A 20,965-nucleotide genomic window follows, 5' to 3' on the forward strand; every position below is an offset into this window, starting at 1 on the left:
CGGCCGAGGTGGGGGGGGCGGCGGCGGGCGGGGCGCGGCCGCCGCCCCGATGACAAAGGGATTGCGGGCCCTCCCCGCTCCCGGGACGCGCGGCCGCCCGCACTCACGTTGTCTATCACGACGGGCTGGTTCGCTATCACATCGTAGGACTCCATGGCGAGGACCCGCCGCAGCCGCCCGTGAGGGAGCAACAGCCCAGCCCTCGGCGGCGCATGCGCGGAGCGGCGACGCGGCGCCGCCTGGGTGATGTATTCCTGCCGCCGCGGCGCCTGCCGGGAGCTGTAGTCCGACGCTGCGCAGAGTCAAGCGCGGAGGCGCGCCGGGAGCGGGGCATGCCGGGAGCTGTAGGCCGGCGCCGGGAGCGGGGCATGCTGGGGACTGTAGGCCGGCGTGGGAGCGGGGCGTGCTGGGAGGCGGAGTGCGGAAAAAGGGAATTCTGCGGGAACATCCGCGGCCGAGAAACCGGGACATGTTGCGGTCCAGGAGATAGCTGGGTGCTTCCACCAAAAACGCTGCATCGCAACTGGCTGGCTTACGCTTAAAAGATTTCCCCCCGCCTAATTTTTTCTAATAGGAAAGGAAAAAAAGGCGATCCCATCAATGTCTGTAGTGGGGATCTATGGCTAAGAAAAGCGGGTTTTTGTCCCATAATTTCACCTGGTCATCTTTACGAACTACTGGTCATAACACACCTGTTCCCTCCACGAAATACCACTTTCTCTCCATTTTTGAGGCACAAGAACCACAAAAGTATTTTCAGTATAAAGAATGCATATCAAGAACATATTGGTACTGAACAATAAACACATTTTCCACTGACTAAGTATTCTAAAAGCACTTGGAATAATCGATGACTGAAACTCTGGGTCTTGAAATTAATTAAAATGGATTTCCATGCCAGTGAGCACACCTGAAGGCTTGACTCATCTGTCTTGTCCCACATCTCTCCTGCAGACATGGACTTTTCTCCTGTAGCTCCTGCCTTTAGCCCCAGTAGATAAGTCTCATCCCAGATATTCACCTTCAGCAACCTTCCCCATTCACCTAGTCTAAAAGAGGTAGTTTTTGTACAACAGGATTGAGGGGTTTAAATGAAGGCTGGTGTTGTATCACTCCAGTGAATGCCAGGAGATGCTCATTATCAGTGTATGGAGCCTTTCATACATCCATCCTCTGTTACATTCACCTTCTCAGCTGACTGTAGCTGACTGCTCGGGCAGATGTCAGAAAAAGTGGTGTCATGGTAACAGGACAAGTGAAATATTTTTCACTGCGGGAAGTGAGGACACCAACTGCTCATCTCCTTGATCAGGGGATTGTCACTTGGCTGAGAGCCTGTCAGCTTCTTGACCATGTGTGCTCTCCCAAATGGTGTCGTGAGTGCTTTTAGAATAAACTCTCACCTATTTAAGTGAGAAATGCGAGCATGTGTGCCCACCCTCACCGCTGAGCACTTTATAGCTCTTTTTTTTTTCTATTTGCTGATTAACGCTCTATAGCTCATTTATTTCTATTTGCTGATTAACACTCTATACTAATTTTTTTTCTATTTGCTGATTAACACCGTATAGCTCATTTATTTCTATTTGCTGATTAACACTCTATACTAATTTTTTTTCTATTTGCTGATTAACACTGTATAGCTCATTTATTTCTATTTACTGATTAACACTCTATACTAATTTTTTTCTATTTGCTGATTAACACTCTATAGCTCATTTTTGCTCTGTTTGCTGATTAGCAAGCAGGACCCTGCTGTAGCAGAGGCGTGTAGGACTACTGCGCACACCTGAGGACACCTGGCTTTGCCTTTGCCCGGCCACAGCAGCAGCTGCGGCTCAGGAACGGGCCGGATCTCAGCGCGCTTCGCGCACAGCCCGCGGCCAGAGCCCGCAAACCTCACCCACGGGCAGCCTCCAGCGGCCTGCCAGGGCCCTGCCGGCACGGGGGAGAGCAGAGGAGCTGTGTAGGACTACTGCGCACACCTGAGGACCCTGGCTTTGCCTTTGCCCGGCCACAGCCGCAGCTGCGGCTCAGGAACGAGCCGGATCCGCACGACCCGCGGCCAGAGCCCGCAAACCTCACCCGCGGGCAGCCTCCAGCGGCCTGCCAGGGCCCTGCCGGCACGGGGGAGAGCAGAGGAGCCCTGAGGCTGCAGAGGAGCCCTGAGGCCGCAGGGGCCGGCGGCGGCGGGACCCGCAGTGTCCGCTCCCGGCCCCGGGGCTCCGCTCCCGGCCCCGCTCCGCGTTCCCGCCACCGCCGCGCGAGCGCCTGGCGGGAGCGGAGCGGGTTCGGCACCAGCTGGGACGGGCCGGCACCAGCCGCCTCCGGGACATGGAGGGCGTGCGGCCGGGCGGGGGGCCCCCCGCGGGCGGGCCGGGGTCCGGCTCGGGGTCCGGGTCCGGGTCCTTCCCGTCGCTGTTCCCGCCGGGGCTGCACGGTATCTACGGCGAGTGCCGCCGCCTCTATCCCGACCAGCCCAACCCGCTGCAGGTCACCGCCATCCTCAAGTACTGGTGAGGCGGCCTGGATGGGGCCGGGGTCTGGCGTGGGGCTGGGGGGAGCCGCGGCCGGCTCCTTGTGTGAGGTAGCGGAGGGTTTGGGAGGAGTAGCGGGAGAGGTGTGGGGGAAGCGCCGGGGCTGGGGACGCTGCACGGGGCACGGCTGGGGAGGGCTGCAGCCGGGGGAGAGGGGCTGCGGGCTGTGTGAGGGGTGGGATGCAGGAGTTTTGGGGACGTGCAGGGGTCTGGGGAGGGAGGGATTGGGGTGCAGTTGGTTGCCTAGGGCGTGTGTTTGGAAGGGGCTCCTGGGGAGAATGTGCTGGCAATAGGAGAGGGTCTGGGAGGTGTGCGCTGAAGACAGGAGAGTGCATTGGGGTTACTGGGGTGACTTGGAGGACCCCTGGGTGAGGGGCTGCTGATGAAGGCCCAGCTGGGGCAGATCTTATGAAAAAGGAGAGCTGTTGCTCGGTGGAGGTGTTCCCACAGAAGGTGAGGGTCTGGAGTTTTCCCCTGGGACTGGAGCGTGCCAGCACCGAGCCCGCTGTGGCTGCCTGCAGGCCGGGCTACCGTGAAGCCCACGGGGCAGTGCCAGCTCCTCTGGCCTTACGGAGCCGTGCACTATCACACACTGGGAATCTGCTGTTCAGCGTCTCTGCTGACACGGTGTCTGACACCAGGAACAGCAGTTGTTTATGTGGGAGAGTGGCATGAAGGAAGTTCTTGGATGTTTAGCTATCAAGATAAGTGTCTAGCGTCTAATCCCGTGTGAAGAGGAGTTCCTTTTGCTTTTTGCTATCGCTTAGCTGCTCAGCCCCCTCTTCTGGGGCTAAGGAACATGATCAAGTCACCCCTGAATGTTTGCTTTATGTGACATTGGCCAGTCCCTATCCTAGCACTTGACAAAAACTAATAAATACTCAACTTCTTTATTTACAGCTAGTTTCAACCTTTATCTAATTAGAGTCCTGAGCAAGAGCAGAATAACATCCTCCCTGTGTGCTGCTCTGACAGACACAGCTATTGCTGTTGTTGTCCACAGAAGTGTTGTTTTTAAGTGATTCTAGCAAGAAGTTTGTCTGTTAGCCCTTATTGCCTAGGGGCATATTGTATTAAAATGACACAGTGGGCTGAGATAAGGTGTTGCAAATCTGAGACCTCCAAATATAAATAATTTCTTAGTCATGTGTGCATATCAGTACTTTGGTGGTGATCTGATCAGTCTTTTTTTTACAACTATGTGTAATCTTAGATACTCATGAAGCGTTTCCAGTCACATTAGCACTTCTTTTCTACCAACAGCTTAAAGCATACTGACTATATTGGCATAAGATTTGTGGGGGTTGAGGGGAATTTGGGCCTATAGTGAAGAATGGCGAAGACCCTTGTTTGGGAAGAAACCTTTTTGCTTAAGGGATTGATTAGAGTTTTGCTGCAGTTGGAGCTCAAGCCCAAACACTAAAAGAATTGCTGCTGGCAATGATGGCAGGTTGCAAGAAGTAATGTGAAGGCCTGTTTATCCTGCTCTTTTCCACTTAGGGGTTCCTCCAGCCGTTAGCTCGGCCAGCAGTGAGAGCTGAGAGCTTCTGTGTAGAGGTGATCTTCCTATGCTGTCCTGTGCAGGAAATGCTTGTGTGAGGTACAGCCTCCATGGATGCCACAAGTTCTTTTTCCCCTGTTGTTGGGTGAAACTTGGAGCTTGGTTTTGTTAAGTCTGGTAGAACGACTCCTGCCTCAACACTCTCTGCTAATTTGTCCTACGCTGCCTGGGCTGCCAGCTATTAGCTGGTTTAGATTAGAAGAGGAAATGGCTGAATGAAGTTCCCTGCCTTAGGAGAAATATTGTAACACTAATCAGCTTGTAATTATATGTATCAGCTTCTCTACGGTTAACAGCAATTTGTTTTTTTTGTTCAGGGAGCTGAAGTTGTAGTCTTTGGCTTGCAGATCAGAGCAGATCCTAACTGTGTAACATTGGACAATCTGCAGAACTCCGTGCCTGTTGCATAAAGGGATTTAACCTTGTGGATTATTTAATGGAACTAGTCTTTTAAAATGCTATTTGCATATCTTGGGAAAGAGCTTGGGATCCAATCAGAACTAAGAATTTCTCTCTGTTTTTGTGAAGGCCATGCACCAAGATGGAGTTTGTCTATTGATATCCAGTATCCACTTGTATTATAAAATATGGTAGAATATCTCAAACTGAAATATCTTGTTGCATGGAATTGCTGGTGAAAAAGCAAATTAGTTCTTTTTTTTTTCATGATAGGTTTTGAAATAAGCATAATTTGGGCTCGACTACTGGGTTTTTATCACCTGTCTTAAATTTAGGCCATACTCTCAAAAACCTGTGCAGTGAGCTGTGGTCTGCAGCCTTTTGGGAATCACAGACTACTTCTGAAGGGTTTGTCAAGAGGTAGCTGTGAAGAGCAATCTTGTTGGCAGCTGCTGGGAAGTGACTACAAACAATACACTAAAGACTTTACAGGGTGAATGAATTAGGAGTTTTCCAATGTCTTTCCGTTGTGGGTCTCCTTCCCCTCTTTGTTTTGCGTTTCTCCTTCCACACAAACTTCAGAGTGCTCCTAACATCAGTCAGAAGAAGACTCTTGGTGCAGATGCAAATACAGGGTTTCCCCTGAGGCAGCCCTTCCTGCTCCTGAATGAGCTCCATGAATAGAGAATGTAACAAATTTGTACTGTACCTCTGGCTTTGAAGTCGGGCTCTTCCTAATAAAATCCTCCAACGCTTCCAGCTCTTTGTGTGAGTGCATGTACTGATATGTAGATTGTGAGACAAGGTCGAACCCTGCCGCGGCAGCCGTGGGCGGGAGGAGGATGTACCACGGCAGCACAGAGCAGTGAAACCTGCCACCGAAACTGGATGGATATCTGTGCTGACTAACCTTTGGGGAGCGTTATTGCCACGGCTGTGTTACTGTTATTGCCATGGCTGCGAGCTGCAGGTAGCTGCCTTAAAGCTCGTGCTGGATGCTTGTGTAGATGCGGTGGTTTTGGGATAGGTGTATGGCTTGGGTATGTGCTTTTCAACACTTAATTACTCACTGCTGCAGGCTTTTAGTCTACATCTCTTCCAAGCCTACTAGATTTCTCAGTGAGTAAAGATTGTGTGACTGGATCATTAAGCAACATATGAACCAGTTGGTAGTGAACTCTGGGCAGGACTGAGCTAAGCTCCACCAGGACGCCTGGTGCCACATTGCTATGGCCATTTCTTGGTGGCGTGGTGCTGCAGGTTCTTCAGCAGGTCAGTCAAGGATGCAGCCCAGTCTGGCCTTTGGAGACAAACACAGGCGGCCTTTGGAGACAGGATTGCTGGCAGGAGTGAGGGAGAGGTGTCTGGCCTGCCTGGGGCTGTCCTAGGCAGGACTTGCCATTTGCATCAGACCTGACAAGTATGTTTGAGTAGCCCTAGGGAAAAGCATGTACCCATGGAATAGTCCCTGTCCTGAAAAGAGCAATGTAGAGGTTTCTCTTGTGTGTTGTCAGTGTCAGAGTGCCTGTGTCAGCAGTGTTCCAGCATTGATTGTTTGACTTCTAAAGTGTTACTAAACCCAGTTTGGAAGCAGGTTTTCTTTATGTAGGAGATGCTGGTTGCTCAGCAGTGTTCCCTTCATTGCAAAACCTACACAACTGCTCTGACTGCTGACTAACCTCTCACGCTGGTCAGTGCATGAACCTCCCTCACTCCAGAGTCCTCCCAATCCACCTGTGCCACTGCTGGGGGTGAGCTGCTCATCCCCTCTGTCCTGCCCCAGTATCCTGGGCTGCATCCTTGACTGACCTGCTGGAGAAGCTGCAACTGGTCTCGGTCACCACAATGGCCTTATATGACTTAAGAGGGGGAAGCTGTCCTATGTAAAGTCAGTCATGCTAGTCAGCTGCTCTGGTTTTTTGCCAGAAGCAGTAGGAGCAAGGCAGCACAGCACACCTGTGGAGAGGCCTTTTAATGCACCAAGCTGATGAGCTGTTTTGTACAGACTTGATAAGGTTGGGCAACAGGAGGAGGGCAGAGCATATTAAATAGTGTCTCACTGTCGCTAGGGCTGGATCCATCTGTCCAGCCACGGAGACTGCATATCGTGATACACAAACCCTCAGGACAAGTGAAGGAAACACAACCATGCCCTGCAACCTGCAGATGATTGTGTCAGCATCTAAACAGACAATAGACACGAGAGGAATTTATGTTTAGAATCATTTATGTGTAGAATCATTTATTCCGGTGAATGGGTCGTGTGAGTTTGAATTTTCTTGTTTGGAGCAGCTGGGAGTTTTACTTGAAGACACAGTGTGTTGTAGGCACAAAGTGGTTAAACAGCTGCTCAGCTGTGCCATAACTGCTTGTGGTAGGTGTTTTGTGATTGACAGGGCAAACAGCAAAACAGTCCAGCATGTTCCTTCCTTCAGCAGGGAGTTGTCCTGTCTTTGCTCTGACAGAGGTGACGCGAGTGGCAGGAGGATGTGTTCTGCTCTCTGCTGGCACACAGCCTCAATTCCCTGTGCCTTGTAGCAGGAAGGGTGGCTACAGGCTTTGGTGGTTGCTGTGTAGCATAACCTGCCTGAACTTTTGAATTATGTTCTTTTAAGGAAGCCATTCTAATGCTGATGCAGAGGGTACAGTGGTACTTTTTATTTATTCTTGGTTAATGCAAGTAGTGTATTTTTAGAAATTTTGCTGCTAGTTTTACTGAATCAGTGTTTTTCTCCTCCACTGTTTGAACTATTTTGTTTGTGTTCAGAAGTATGGATTGCTCTCCTCAAAATGTAGTAATTTCAAAATCTGCTTGGAATAGCGTCACTTTTTTTGAGGTATGTGCCTCTGGACTGAATTAAGAGTTTGCAATGCAGATACAGCCATTGCTCTTTTACTAGTACAGTTTTTCAATTTTCTCTGTGTTTTGTGGAATCTTTAATATGATTTTTCAGAGGTTTTTATGCTTTAACATTAAAAACATTTTTAGCATGTTCCACACATGTACTTTGTCTTCCTGTGCTCAAAGCTTTCTGAATTTAACCTAACCTTTCTCCTCTTTTTTTTTTTTTTTCTTAATAGGTAATTTAAATGTTCTAATTTTTGTTTTAAACCAGGTCTTTGTACAACCTCTTCTAGCACCTGGGGAGACTTGCCCTTTGTCTTGAGTGAACTGACTTACCCAAGAATTTTTCTGGTTTTTACGCAGGTTGGGAGGACCTGACCCTCTGGACTATGTTAGCATGTACAGAAACCTGGGAAACCCAGCACTGAATGTTCCTGAGCACTGGCACTACGTCAGCTTTGGGTTAAGTGACTTGTATGGAGACAACAGAGTACACGAGTAAGTGTCATTTAGGTTCTGTAGCTGTGTGTTGAGTTTTGTATTGCATTTTGGGGGTGTGTAGGTAAAACCCAGTCCTGCTGCTCATATTATTTGAACAGCTGGTTTTCTGTTGAGAACACCCTAGCCCTCATCTCAGAAAAGATGACGTATGCCTGTTCTTGCATGTAGAAGACATTCTGTGTTCCCCTCTGCAGGCTTTGAATGCAGTATATTTCCTTTCAGTTTTAAGTTGAGTGGGTTTTTGTTTAAATTTGTTTTAACTTGTTGGGAAATTTTCTTTTAACTGTCTGTTCTTGTTGTGTTTTTCACACTCTGTAATCTGTTATGGTCGTGCACTTAAATCCTGACCCCTCCCTGTACATGTTAAATGCCTTCCTCTGGAAAACTGCTGTAAGGGCATTTTTGCTGTTGCTGGCACAGCAGTGTTACTGTCAGCAGACTGCCACTCCGGTGGCTACAGTATAAAGTGCCAATTTGTGTAACAGAAGCCTAAAACTCTTAATTGTTTGACTGTTTTTTCTCCAGTGATTAAATTATTATCTTAGGTTGTTGGTATGAATGGTTTCTAGCAGGAACTTTGGATTAGACCAAGCAGGCAGCATGAGCTAACCCTATTCTTGTCTTTCATTAGCTGACCTTACTCCTTAAGTCCAGTTCAAGTGAGTAGTAGTAGCCAAACCCTCCCGATTTTGGGGCTGTGAACGTGGCCTTTTAACCAGCCAGAAATGGCACAATGTTTCTGCTGTAGCTGTTTACCGAAACTATCTTTGCACTGTGTTACAGTTGCAGGATAAATGTCCTTGATGAATGGTGCAGCAAGGGCTCCAGTTTGTTCACACAAGCTTTCCTCCTTTTGTTTGTCTTGGTTAAGATTCAGCCACTGGGTTTTTTTCCATCAAAGTGCTTCTCTTGCAACAGCAGCAGTTGGGCAGTTTATTTAACTTTACCCATTCCTCAAGGCAGTTTCTCCTTTTTTCTCCTGTTTTTGTGATTACAGAACTATTTTTCAGAAAACAGAGTGTTTTCTGGAGTTCATACAGGACCCTAATGTCACAGAGATCTGCCTGGGACATTTAAGCAACCATTAACAACAAATCCCAAACAATAGTTGCAGGGGCAGAGGAAAAGTAGGCCAGTGAAAGAAATGAAGCTTAAGGCTTCCTTCTCTCCCAAGAGATCTTAGTGTGAACACCTAGGCATTCACATGGTGCTTTTGTTCATAGATCAGGTGTGTTTCCCTTGTATCTGTGTGCCTGGAACAGCATCCCCAGCTTCACAGCACTGTGTCCTTGTGTTACTTGCCCTGAGATGTTCAGCTGTCTGCAGTCTGTCACCTTTAATTTGGCCTCATTCTTGGAGCTACAAAGCTTAATAGTATTTGTCCTGTTGAGTAGATTGGCTCAACCTTATGACCAAAAGTCTTAATATACAATTATGCATGTGGTAAAGCTGTCAAGATCTACACATCTCCTAAACGCTGATCTGAAGTTACCAGCTGGTATGTGAGCACTGTAGACTGGATGAGAGAAGATTTTCAAAGGAGCTGAGCACTCACCAACAGTTCTCACTTCCAGGAGCAATTGCTGTTTGCTAAAACTGCTCTGGAAATTTGATGGCTGTTGGAATTGCACATCACCAGCCCAGCCCTGGGTGCACACTGTAGGAATGTGGTGGATTTTCCTATGCAATCAGGAGGTTCTTTTTCTCTGACAGGGAATTTCATAAGCTTTATTTAAGAAAATATGTATCTTTTTTGCTTGAAAGGTTTTGGAATTCTGCTGTCCCAGGTAAAGTGTGCTGTAGAATGGTTGGCAGGAGCATGGGGTTGCATGGCTGTCGTTTATATCTTTGGTATATTTCATTTAAAACCAGTGTGGCACTCTGCTCAATTGCCCTGGCCTCTGGAGACAGGAAAGGGCTTGTATTTCTTTTTGTTTCCAGCTGTCTACAAAGAGTGCAGAGCTAGATCTGCTTGTGACAGCAAGGTTCCTACAACAGGGATGTGCTTCCATAACCTCGGTGTCCTTCCTACTTTAGAAAGGGAAAGATAGAACACTGCCAAAGGTCTTGTTAATTGCCCGGTTTGGGTAACACAGCTTACTTCTTGTGGACCTCTCATGGTAATACAGTACAGTCTAGAACAATTATAATGCAGTACTAAATGAAAAGGACTTTTTCATTTTTTTGAGTGAACTAACACTGAATTGGAGGCCCTGTATTTTTATTTATAATGGAATAGCAAACAGATGTAGCAAATAATGTGAAAATGTTGACTTTAATTTATATTTTTTAATAAGAACCTGAAAAGTCTGAAGTAGAGCTCTCCCGGTGCCTCCTTGTTGACAGATTTATTTTCAGTTAAAGCAGCACTGTTTCCTGCTCTGCTTACGTATCAGCTATACTCTGCTTACAGAACCAGTCTGGTTTTAGCAATCTGTAGAAGAAAATGGAAGAAATCTAAGAATTTCAAACAAGGAAACCTTTTTCATTTAAAACTCCTCAGTGTTTCATGGTATAATGGCAACCATGACACCAGCTGTGCTGGGCTGATAGCTCTAAAAATCCTAAATCATGATGTCATGACAGCGTTAGGGAACCACAGGCCTCTCAGTGGGATTTCATGCCAGGCTGCTTGCATGGAAATAAGTCGCTCCAGTTGAGCATGTTGCACAACTTGAGTGGCAGCAGAAATCCTTCCAGGATGCTTTTGCAAGTTATACACCATTTGTAGCTTTTTCTATCTTCTTTCTAATCAAAACAAATGTGTGACTTCTTGAATCTATTCAGCAGGGTTAAAGTAGGGCCTTTTTTTCAGACTGTTCTTGCATTCTGAAGAGATTCTGCGCTGCAGTGGTGAGTGTGTGCAGCCTGCTGGCAGGAAGCTTGTGGCCAGTGCAGTTGTGGAAGAGGAGATGCTGAGTCCTGCACTCTTCTCCACCCTTGCTGGCAGCCACTGCCCACAGCAATGCCAGCAGCAAGGAACGTGTCCTGTGTGTCTGCACAAAGCCAGTGCCTCAGCTGGCAGTTGCAGGTTCGTGCTCTGATGCCAGGCCATCACTGAGGTCAAGGGACAGATCATTCCTGCAGTTTACAAACGTTATGGTGATTTCTTCCTTGGTGGAGTACAGGTGCATAAGGAAGGCAGCATCAGCAGGTGTAGGTGGACTCAGACTCCGTCAGTGGCAATGCCAGCTTCAGCTGAGTGCTGCCTTTGCAGCAGCCCTTGGGAATCTCTGACCCAGGAGGCAATGGGCAGAGCCTGATGCATAGGAAATTCTACCTGCCGATGAGGAAGAACCTGCTTACTGTGTGGGTGATCATGCACTGGAACAGATAGTTCTTTAGTATCTCCACAACATCTCTGGACAATCTGGACACAATCCTGTGCCCTGTGCTCTGGGATTACCCTGCACGAATGTCCAGAGATGCTGTGGAGATACTAAAGAACTGTCTGCACACAATCCTGTGCCCTGTGCCTGGGACTACCCTGCACGAACAGGAAGGTTGGACCAGATGACAGTGGTGCCACAGTGTTTGGCAGCCCCAGGTTGTGCTGGCACAGGTTTGCAGAGCTGTCCAGGGACTAAGAAGAAAAATGTGTTTTTCCCAGACTGGGTTCTGACTTCAGTTTGCTCTAAGGCCAAGGTTTGAATCTCCACTTAACTGTTCCGTAGTTCGAGTGCTCATTTTTTTTCTTAACACTTTAAAGAAGTGCATGGAAAGTGAAAACCATGATGCTATAGAATTCCTGAACACCTTGAATAGTCTTATTTGTATTAAAATTGCAGGGTTGTAATTCAGAGCTGGAATAGAAAGTAAGGCTTAAATTATGTATAGATTGAGATAAGATTTTTATTTGTGGTCTTCCCACATCCCGCAAAGTGACATGCCAACTGTGTTTTGATGTTTACTACATCAGCTTCATACTGACAAGGGTGGTGGGGTTTGGGGTTTTTTGGTTTTGTTTTCTTCCCTGGCCCCTAGCCAGGAGCCGAAGTGCAGATCCATTTGCATAAAACCAGAGAGATTACAGCTGCCTTCATCTCTATTACAGATGCAGGGTACCACCCGCTGAGACAACAGGTTCCAGCTTGCTGTGGTCCTTTTGATTTGTGCTGCTTTCCATTTGGATCAGGAGGGAGCGGTGCATGCCGGGATAACGTGTTGTCTCTGTGGGTGGTGCCTCCCCATTAAAGGTGAGGGTAAGCATGAGCCTTTCAAGATCTTCAGTCCAGCTTGTGTTCTGCTTGCTTGTATAGATCCTCTGAATGACCTTAACTTGTAAAAGGGCAAGGATGCTTGTTAGAGTTGGGAGGAAGAAAAAGGAGCGCAAAAGTGGATCAGGTAACCAATACAAGGCTTGCAGAGGGGTGGATGTTTTCTGGAAGGCTTTTTCTGAGTATAAAAGGAGTTTGAAAAGAGTATTTAGAAAATAGCCTGGAAGTTGGAACGAGTGCTCTCTTTCTTTTGAGTGCGTGCTGGCTTCTCCTTTGAACCTGCATGTGAATGTAGGATGGAGTGGTGCTGACAGCTATCACTTTAGTGGCCTCTTAGTTCTGTAGCCTTTCATAAATTTAAAAGCTCACTGCCCTCAGCTTGCCAGCCTTTAGCCTTAAATTTTGCTATTTAATGGGTCCCTAAGTGCTTTATAAACCACATGCCTAAAGCACTGCTGAAATATTACACCAAACTCCAAGGTAACTGAATGCTTTTAAAATGGTGGAGAGTGATTCTGCCCCTCTTTGTTTTCATGATAAAACAGAGGGTCTTTTTGGTAAATTAGAGAGAAGTGGTAGATCCATATTTCAGAAAACATTTGTGAAGTTCAGCATGTCTACCTTGAGAGATTGCTGCAGGTGGAGCATCTGCCCCAGCTAAAGGGAATTACATGGAAGAGGATATCAGTGAGCATCATTTTAGGAAAGCAGTACAAGAGGTAGAATTTGGAGGAGAGAGGGTCCAAGGTGGGCACCATACTCTGGACTTCCTTTTTCTTTCCAGGTCTTGTTTGCCTATCAAAGACTGACCCCAAATGTAATACTTATTTTTTTCATTTGGTCTTCTGTTTGGGGCAGTGGGGAGAGGGAGAGGCCATAGAATTAGGGAGCTCTGTAACAAAAAAAAAAAGTGTTTTCTTTCAGTGATAGTTTATTTGAGAATCTGTCAGGGTTTAGCTGCACAGCACAATAAAATCTGTCTTTTAATGGATGTTGTTTGTGACTAGATTTTTTTCATACCTATAAATATGAGATATGAGTTATAATAGATATGAGTTAGAATATCTAATAATATAATAGATATGAGTTAGAATGAGCTTTTCTTAAAATTATGGTACTTTTAACAAGTCTCACCTGTGAGATTCTCTGGAAATACAGGTGTGCTTCTTCTGAAACTTGCTTACTGGGAACACCTGTAGATGCTTTTCTTCTGTCTAGCTATTTGTTTTTGCATACTTTGCAGAAATGTGACATTTTTGGGACAACTCTTGCTCTGAAGGGCTGGATTGAATTTGACCAATGCATTCAGACGTTTTAAGGAAGCACAAGTGTGATCATGTAGGGTTCAATTCTTTATTTCCCAGACAAAGAAAACAAAAACCCAAACAGTTAAACCAAGCATCATACCTATTTATGTGCCACACGAGGGTGTCCCTCCAGTGGCTGCCGTGCACCAGAGCCCTCTAAGGTTTCTGCTTCACTGCTGGAGGCAGACCTCCCCTGAAGCTATGCTCACTGCAGGGAAATCTGATTTTCCCTCCTCCAAGGCATGGTGCACTTGGCTTCCAAATGTCACTTGCTGGAGGTAGTTAGTACCCTTAATGAAATGGAAGATGTGGGCCACCTACGGAGAGCAGCGCGCTTTGTGCTGCGGTCTATCTGTGTTTACGTGCAGGGGTTGTGGGACAGAGCACTCTTGAACTGTGCTACATTTGGAATGTTTTTTTGAAGCATTGAAGGAAATTCATTTAACGTTTACAGCACAGTAGTTGAATTTACAAGAAGGACTGTTTTCAATAAAAGAAAAAACCTTGGAAGAAGGTTTAGTGCTGAGCATTGAAGGCAAACACCACTTCCTGTTCTCTGGTGTGTCTGCATCCTGTTAGGATGAGCCTCTTGCTGCCATGCAGGGAAGGGGCATAGTGCTTAAACTGGATGATTTTATGGGGTTTTTTTTGCCAACAGAACTTCCACATTTATGATCTTGGCACACTGGAGGAGAGTTGATCTGAGACATGTCTTCCTTACTCTGATCTCCCAAGTTGGGTTAGTGCTGAATGATGTGGGAGAGTTTGCAGGCTCTGCTCTCCCAGCAAGTTCAGTCTGACAGGAAGAGAAGTGAATGGGGATCAAAACTCGGTGTTCTAGTGAAAGATTGCTTTATGTGACAAAGATCTGTTTATGATGTTTTAAAAATTAAGAATTAAAAAACAGTCAGCTTTTTTTTTAGTGAGACACGAAGGTAAAAGTATTTCTGGGCGGTGCAGCCATTCCAGCTGTGAGATCATTGACATTTTTTAATCCATTTGCTGCCTGGAACAGAGATACTAAAAAAATAAAGGTTTGACGAAATAGATCCAAATGCTGTTATTCATACCTAATCCCCTTTGTTTTTTCCTCAATGTGTTTTTAGTGTTGGGAACATGCCTTCTTGACTAGTACTAGAATAGTGCATGTTTCTTGATGAGTCAGTGGCTACAATTTGTAACAACAAATTACCACTGGTAAGAAAGTTACCAATTTTATGTGAAATTTGAGCTATTGGAGTTTCTCTCTTCTACCCTCCGTGGGGATGACCTAACTCAGCTGCCTCTCTACTGTCATCTCAATTTTGAATCAAGGCCCAATAGGCAGTGACACCAGGCTAACAAAAGAGGGCTGCAAATCTTGGTGGTCTCCCATTCAGATGGTATTGCCTTCCTTGGACAAAGGGGTGAGTAGGGCTCCTGAGTGCCACTCTGCCTCTCGGGATGGTAAACAAGGAACGGATCACTGGTGGGAGGCATTTTTTCATCACTTGACAAAGCTGGGTAGATGGGATACCACCTGACAAAGGGCTGAGGTTTAAATGAAGATTTTGCAAGGGCTCTTAAGAACAAAAAGAAAAAAAATAGGCCAGAAAACTGTTTTTTTTCAGGATGTAAACAGGGTGGGCGGAGGTGAAGGGGGACTTGGCCATTCTTGGGGAGCTCTGATTTAAGCTCAGAGGATACAGACAAGGGAAGGAGGGAAGAGTGCACAGATGGCTCATTGTTTTGTCTAGCTCAGCATTCTTGTACTGCTGAAGTGAAGGGCAATTGTTTTAAAATCCTTTTTGCAAAAAGTGCTCTTTGCTTTCCAGCTATCCCTGGTCCCTGAGATGCAAACTGTAAACCAGAGGGACTGGTCTTAAATGCCCATTTGTTTTGGAGGGTCAGTCCAAGGGGCCCTGGGCAGTTGCTGGGCAGCAAGGCATTGCTTCTATAAAGGAATGGGGGGAAAAGAGTACTCCTGGGAAAAATGCACTGCAGCATTTGGGGAGGAGGCGAGAACAAAAGGATGCACACGGAGGGGCTGATGCAGACCAGTGTCTGGCTTGGGGGGCTTTACCAAAGCTATGAATTGTAGCATGAAACTGGCACATACCTTACCTGCAATGAGGTCTGATGTATAGTATAGTATAGTTTTCTTAAAGTATTTCACTCATTTTTTGTAGCAAATAATTCATTAGTATAAAGAAATACTGCAATTTCTGTACTGTTATTCTTTCTACTTCTCTAGTTGCACTGGCACAGCTCCTTCCCCTCCTCCCCTGTAAATTGTTGTGGCCTTTCTGGAGCAGGGGCCTTTTTTGGCATAGTCGACAAAAATAAACCATAAAGGCAGCTGTTGTTATGAATAAGGCTCAACAGGGGAATTTTACCAGTAGAACTACAGCAATATAATTATACTGGTAGACTAGTTACAGTAAATTTCCTCATGAAGACAAGCTTTAAGTTGACATTTCCTAGCTAAGTTGAATCCATATGTATAACCTTATTACGCAAAAATAATATGTTTCTGGGCCTTGAATTCCTTTTTTACCCAGAAGAGTAACATTAAGCAGAAAAGCAAAGAATTTAGTGCTCAGAGATAGATGGGGGATTTTCTCCAACAGATTGGTTGTGATGAGCTGTATGCTGACCTCTGTGTTTTTTGCTGGGCAGGTTATTCCTCCAAAAGTGGTCACGAACACGAGGAGAGTGTTCATGCTTGCTGGACTCAAATGTAAGCAGTACTGAAATATGCTGTAAATTGACATCTCTCTCCTAACTTTGCTCCTGTTTGAAACACAAGCTGAGCCATTTTGCAGTTCCTGTAACTGAAGTGGTTTGACTGAGAAGTAAAACTATTTTGCCACTATTAAAATTTTTAGGGGTAAGCCTGGAGCCACTGAAAGGATGGTGAGGGAATTACACTTTCTTTCCTCCTTTGTTTGATTTTTAAGAGGCAAAGATTTATTTTATCCTTTTGGACATTGTCTTACAACAAATGGAATTCATGTAACATTCACAAGCCCTAGAAGTTTCAAGTGCTTCAAAGGAAAGATAGTTCCTTAGGAGAAGCTTAACACTTAAAGGCAGATTAAAAAAAATATCTGTAGTAGACTTTTCATTGCAGATGTCTCATGTTTCCCTTTTGGGAATCTTTCACCAGCAGTCCAGTGGTTTCTTTTCCTTGGAATTACAGCTCAAGCTCCAAGGACCTTTTGCTGCCTGGTTAATTGATTAAGATCTCTCATGGTGCTCATCAGTATATTTTTAAGTGTACCCTTTGCAATGAAATGAGACTATGTAACAGCTCACCAGGGAAGGCAGAATTGTCTGGGTTTCTATAACTGATGAAGTGAAAGATCAGGGATTGAATTTGAGATCCATCAGGATTGGAGAGATGTAGATGGGTTTAGGTTGGAAGGGACTGTAAAGATCTTCTAGCTCCCATCCCTGCTAGACCAGCTTCCTCAAAGCCCCATCCAGCCTGGCCTGGAGCACTTCCAAGAATGGGGCATCCACAGCTCCGCTGGACAACCCTGTGCCAGTGCCTCACCGCCCTCACAGTGAAGAAGTTCTTCCTAATACTTAATCTAAACCTACACTCTGTCAGTTTAAAGGCATTCCCCCTTATCCTGTCACTTCATGCCATTGTCAAAAATCCTTCTCCAGCCCTTTGAGCACTGAAAGGCCTCTCTGGAGCTTTGTCTTCTCCAGGCTGAACAGGTCCAACTCTCTCAGGCCTGTCCTCAGTCCTCTGAGCATTTTCATTGCCATCCTCAGGTCTCGCTGCAACAGATCCTTGTTATTTTTAGGGCAGGAGTCCCAGAGCTGGATGCAGCAGTCTAGGTGGGATCTCACCAGAGCAGAGTAGAAGAGCAGAACCACTTCCTTCAGCCTGCTGGCCACACCTCTGGTGGTGCAGCCCAGGATACAGTTGACTTCCTGGGCTGCAGGTGCACCTTGCTGGTTCACACTGAGCATTTTCCCAACCAACAATCCGTGGCTGCCTGTTTGCAGGCTTTCAGAGTCCAGGCTCCTAAAAGTTCCTGAATAACTCTCTTTTATGCCCCGAGTTAATTTATTGCATAGCTGAGAACTTAATTGTATGAGAGTCCTAAAAATGTCCTCATGTATATGCTAAGGTTGCATTTTGTATGATTTTTCTTAAGGTATGTTCTTTAACCAGCAGGAAAGTAATGGGAGACACTAGTGTTTATATTCTACGTAACATACTGGAGTCCTGATCCTTGCCTGAGACCTTTAGGCAATGCTGAAAAATGCTAACTGTAGCTGTCAGTGGCTTTGAGGTTTTTTCATATTCTTTCCACCCTCCCGTACTGCTTTTGAAAGGCACTTTTGTTATGCGAATAGGTTCCTCCCGGCAGCTGCAGAACTTTCCACAGTAGGAGCTAGGAAGGAGCCAGCAGACACTGCAAGGAAAGTTGGTGCCCTTTTCCCAGCTCACCAAACACAGCAGTACTGCCCTTCCCAGCCACGCTGGCTCAGACTAACCCTTTGCTGATGTTCTCTTGCCTGGTGAGGTTGCAGCTGAGCCTTTAGGTGAAGTTGTGGAGATGTATTACCATTCTCTGTCTATCAGAGGTAAGGATTCAGATCCGATAGAAGTGGGATCACTGTGCAGATGGAAGTTTCTCTTCTCTAATGCACTGTGTCGTGCAGTGACTGTGTGCTTTGTTGGCAGAATCACCTCCAGCTCAGGCCAAATGAGAGCACTGTTCTTCTGGGCCTTGTAGAAACGAAGGATGAGTAGTTCTGAAGTGCAGCATAAATAAGCAGCTTAAGTAAAATGTTACAGATCTTGATAAGTTTTCTTTATCATTAGTGCCTTCACTCTTGTTCTGTGAATGCAATAGTAAATCCTTATTGTACTCCTAGCTTTTCTTTCCAGATCCTTTCAGTGGGCATTAAGATGATGCAAGTGTGCTGCAACTTCCCAGGCTTTTGCAGTGAAGCTGTTTGCACTTTCTTTGTTAAGAAGCACAGCCTCACTTGTGGTGCTGGTTGTGGTGGTTCAGAACCTGCTCTCAACACCTCATCCGGGCTGGGACTAATTCTGCAGGCCATGAAGTGGAAAGCCAGAGTAGCTCTGTAGAGAAATGTGTGTGAGCCCTTGAGCTGAAACACGTGTCAGTAGTCTAGTTACTTGATTACACAAAGATTTATTTATTTTTAATAAGTTGCTTTGGAAATCATGAAGAGGGACCGGTTTGGTCTTGTGAGTTTAGTTATAACTGTAATGCAAGAATAGACCATCACCTACTGGTCTAGCTACATCCAGACACCATAAAATAGAGGAAAAAAAATGTTAACTGCCCTCATATGAACATCTTTTGCTGAAGTAGGGAGTGACATATCCCATGCAACCTCCTGTTTCGTATTTGGTTGTTTTAGTCATTTCCCGTGTTCTGTATTTGTCCATGCTGTGCAGAATGTGGAGTTAATTTCCCAGCTTTTGTGACCTTGATAGATGGAGCATATAAGCATTTCCTATATGATGACTGTGTCACATTACTCTTTGAAGCAGGGAACTATCATTATTTACATCTGAGAATCAAATCCCTAAGTAACTTGTTGAGGAGGATAAGAAGTTTGTAGCAGACAGGAGGTTCAAACTTAGGTTACCTGGATGCTGTTTGAGCACTTTCAGAGTATTCTGAAGTTTCCTGTTAACAATGAGGCAGATGGATCCCTTTGGCACCTACAAGGCCTTTGCAGTCTTTTGCCCTTAATCTGCAAGCACTATCCCTACAGGTGTGACTGTATGTTGGCACTCTCCAGAATGAGACAGTAATGCTTCCAAGCCTCTAGAGCTCAAAGGGATTAACTTCCAGCAGCTCAGCATGATCCTGTCCTCCTTCCAGACGCTACCGCTTTCATGGTACGGACAGCAGAGCCTCAAAGAAGCAACCCCTAGATTGCCTTCACTTGCAGTCCAGAATGTTTAGGTGACCAGAAGACTAATGGTGGTTTACTTTAACATACTGTTTTGTAGGTGCTTGGGCAGGAGCTGAGTATAGGAACCACTTCTGTCAAAATTAGTTTAACTCAAGTGTTTGTGAATTATCAGCTATGGGTCCTGCAAGCACAATTCTGGGTACAGAGATTAGTAGCAGAAGTTCATACCCATGTTCTTGGCCATGATGATTTGTAGGATCACTTGGATTGGAAGGGACCTCCAAAAGTTTCCAGCTGATGCTTTCTCAGAGGGCTGAGTTCCCTGGATCACATCTCTAGATCCAATTCCAGAGTTTGATCACTGTCTAGTGACACGATATAAAACAGTTGTGCCTGCAGAATTATGAATAAGGTTGACTTGACTCTGTGGGTTTAGAGGAAAAAACAATTTATCTCTTGTATCAACATTTTTTATTTACAGAGACAATTTTGTAAAAATGAAATCTAAACTATGAATCTCCAGGTTTCAGGGACAAGATTGTAACTGGCTGAGTTTCAAAGAAGCCGAATAGTAAAATCTGTGAAATCAGTGGTGTGTGTGTGGGAGTGAAACTGTACCTTGTCTCCTCTTCCCCCTCTGCCCTGTAACAGCTCTTCCCTCATTGAATGGTAGCTCAGTGACACACAATTCTGTTTTCATACTGGCCAGCACAAATCAATTCACAAATTTTTACTCAGCTCTATCTCAGTGTAAGCTTTGTAAGTGGATCCTACATGAGTATTTCAGAAAGCTGAGAAACTCCTCCAAATAACTGCAGAGTGAGTGCCTCTGCATCTGTTTAGATTTAAACGTTGGAATAAATCTCTAAAAACAATTTAACTTTCTAGAAGTGTTTTCCATTTGGTTGATGGCTTACACATTTGATATGATGTACTGCAAGAGCAGTCTCTAAGCAGCAGCTGCCACAGACTGATATCTCTGAGCCCTGGGTCACTCACTTTCCAACTGTGATTTTACATGAACAGAAATCTTTGAGCATGTGTTCGTTTTATGTTTATATTTGCCCTGCTTATGTATGAAGTTTTTCTTAAATCAAGCTACAGAGGAGTCCAGTAAGATTGTGTGTGCAAGTTTGGGGCTGCAGGAGCTCATGGAATTTCCTGCTAAGTACTCTGAAGAGATAACCATCTGACATCCAGATAACCATCCCTTGCTTCTCCCAAACGTTTGTATGTGAATGAATACTTATTTAAATGTCAGGAGACAATCCAGGAGAATATGTGAGTAAGCTGGTAGGTTTTGGCTGAAATTACTCTTCTGGATATTTTTTAAGCCTTTTATGTAAAGGGTTTGCTGTGCCTATTTTCTTATGGAATTGCTTCACAGGAACCTCCCAGCATGCTGTCAGGGTTCTCAGATGAGAGTTTTATACAGTTTGACAGCTGCACTAAAAACAACTGCTTCCTGTTAGGCAAGATGCTGGAAGCACTAGGTAGGGTCTTTTTTTTCTTTTTTTTTTTCTTTCTTTTTTTCCTTTTTCCCTTAAGCTCTGGAATCTGAGGGTCATTTGCTTATGGTGAGTAGAAATTGCACAATGCACCTGGCGCTTGAATTCAGAAGACTAACTGTCCATAATCTTGTTTAAGGCACATCAGCTCTTGCCTGACGCCCTTCCCAGGAGATAAAGACACTGAAG

General features: G+C 45.5%; 2 protein-coding genes across 3 annotated transcripts in view; one reads left to right on the plus strand and one right to left on the minus strand.

Moving 5' to 3' along the window:
* Nucleotides 1-212, minus strand: part of ACTR1A (actin related protein 1A) — a 14,920-nt gene extending 14,708 nt beyond the window's left edge. The window contains exon 1 of the mRNA XM_039709251.1: nt 108-212. Within this exon, the coding sequence (XP_039565185.1) occupies nt 108-155 (48 nt within the window). The 5' untranslated portion in view covers nt 156-212. The remainder of the gene's footprint in view (nt 1-107) is intronic.
* A 2,052-nt stretch (nt 213-2,264) lies between these two features.
* Nucleotides 2,265-20,965, plus strand: part of SUFU (SUFU negative regulator of hedgehog signaling) — an 88,842-nt gene continuing 70,141 nt past the window's right edge. For both annotated transcript variants that reach the window (XM_039709004.1, XM_039709005.1), the window contains exons 1-2: nt 2,265-2,516; nt 7,706-7,840. In XM_039709004.1, the coding sequence (XP_039564938.1) occupies nt 2,335-2,516; nt 7,706-7,840 (317 nt within the window). In that variant the 5' untranslated portion in view covers nt 2,265-2,334. The remainder of the gene's footprint in view (nt 2,517-7,705; nt 7,841-20,965) is intronic.

This window comes from Passer montanus, unplaced genomic scaffold (genome assembly GCF_014805655.1).
Source record: "Passer montanus isolate IOZ18808 unplaced genomic scaffold, ASM1480565v1 scaffold21, whole genome shotgun sequence".
In the NCBI taxonomy this organism is placed as follows: Eukaryota; Metazoa; Chordata; class Aves; order Passeriformes; family Passeridae; genus Passer; species Passer montanus.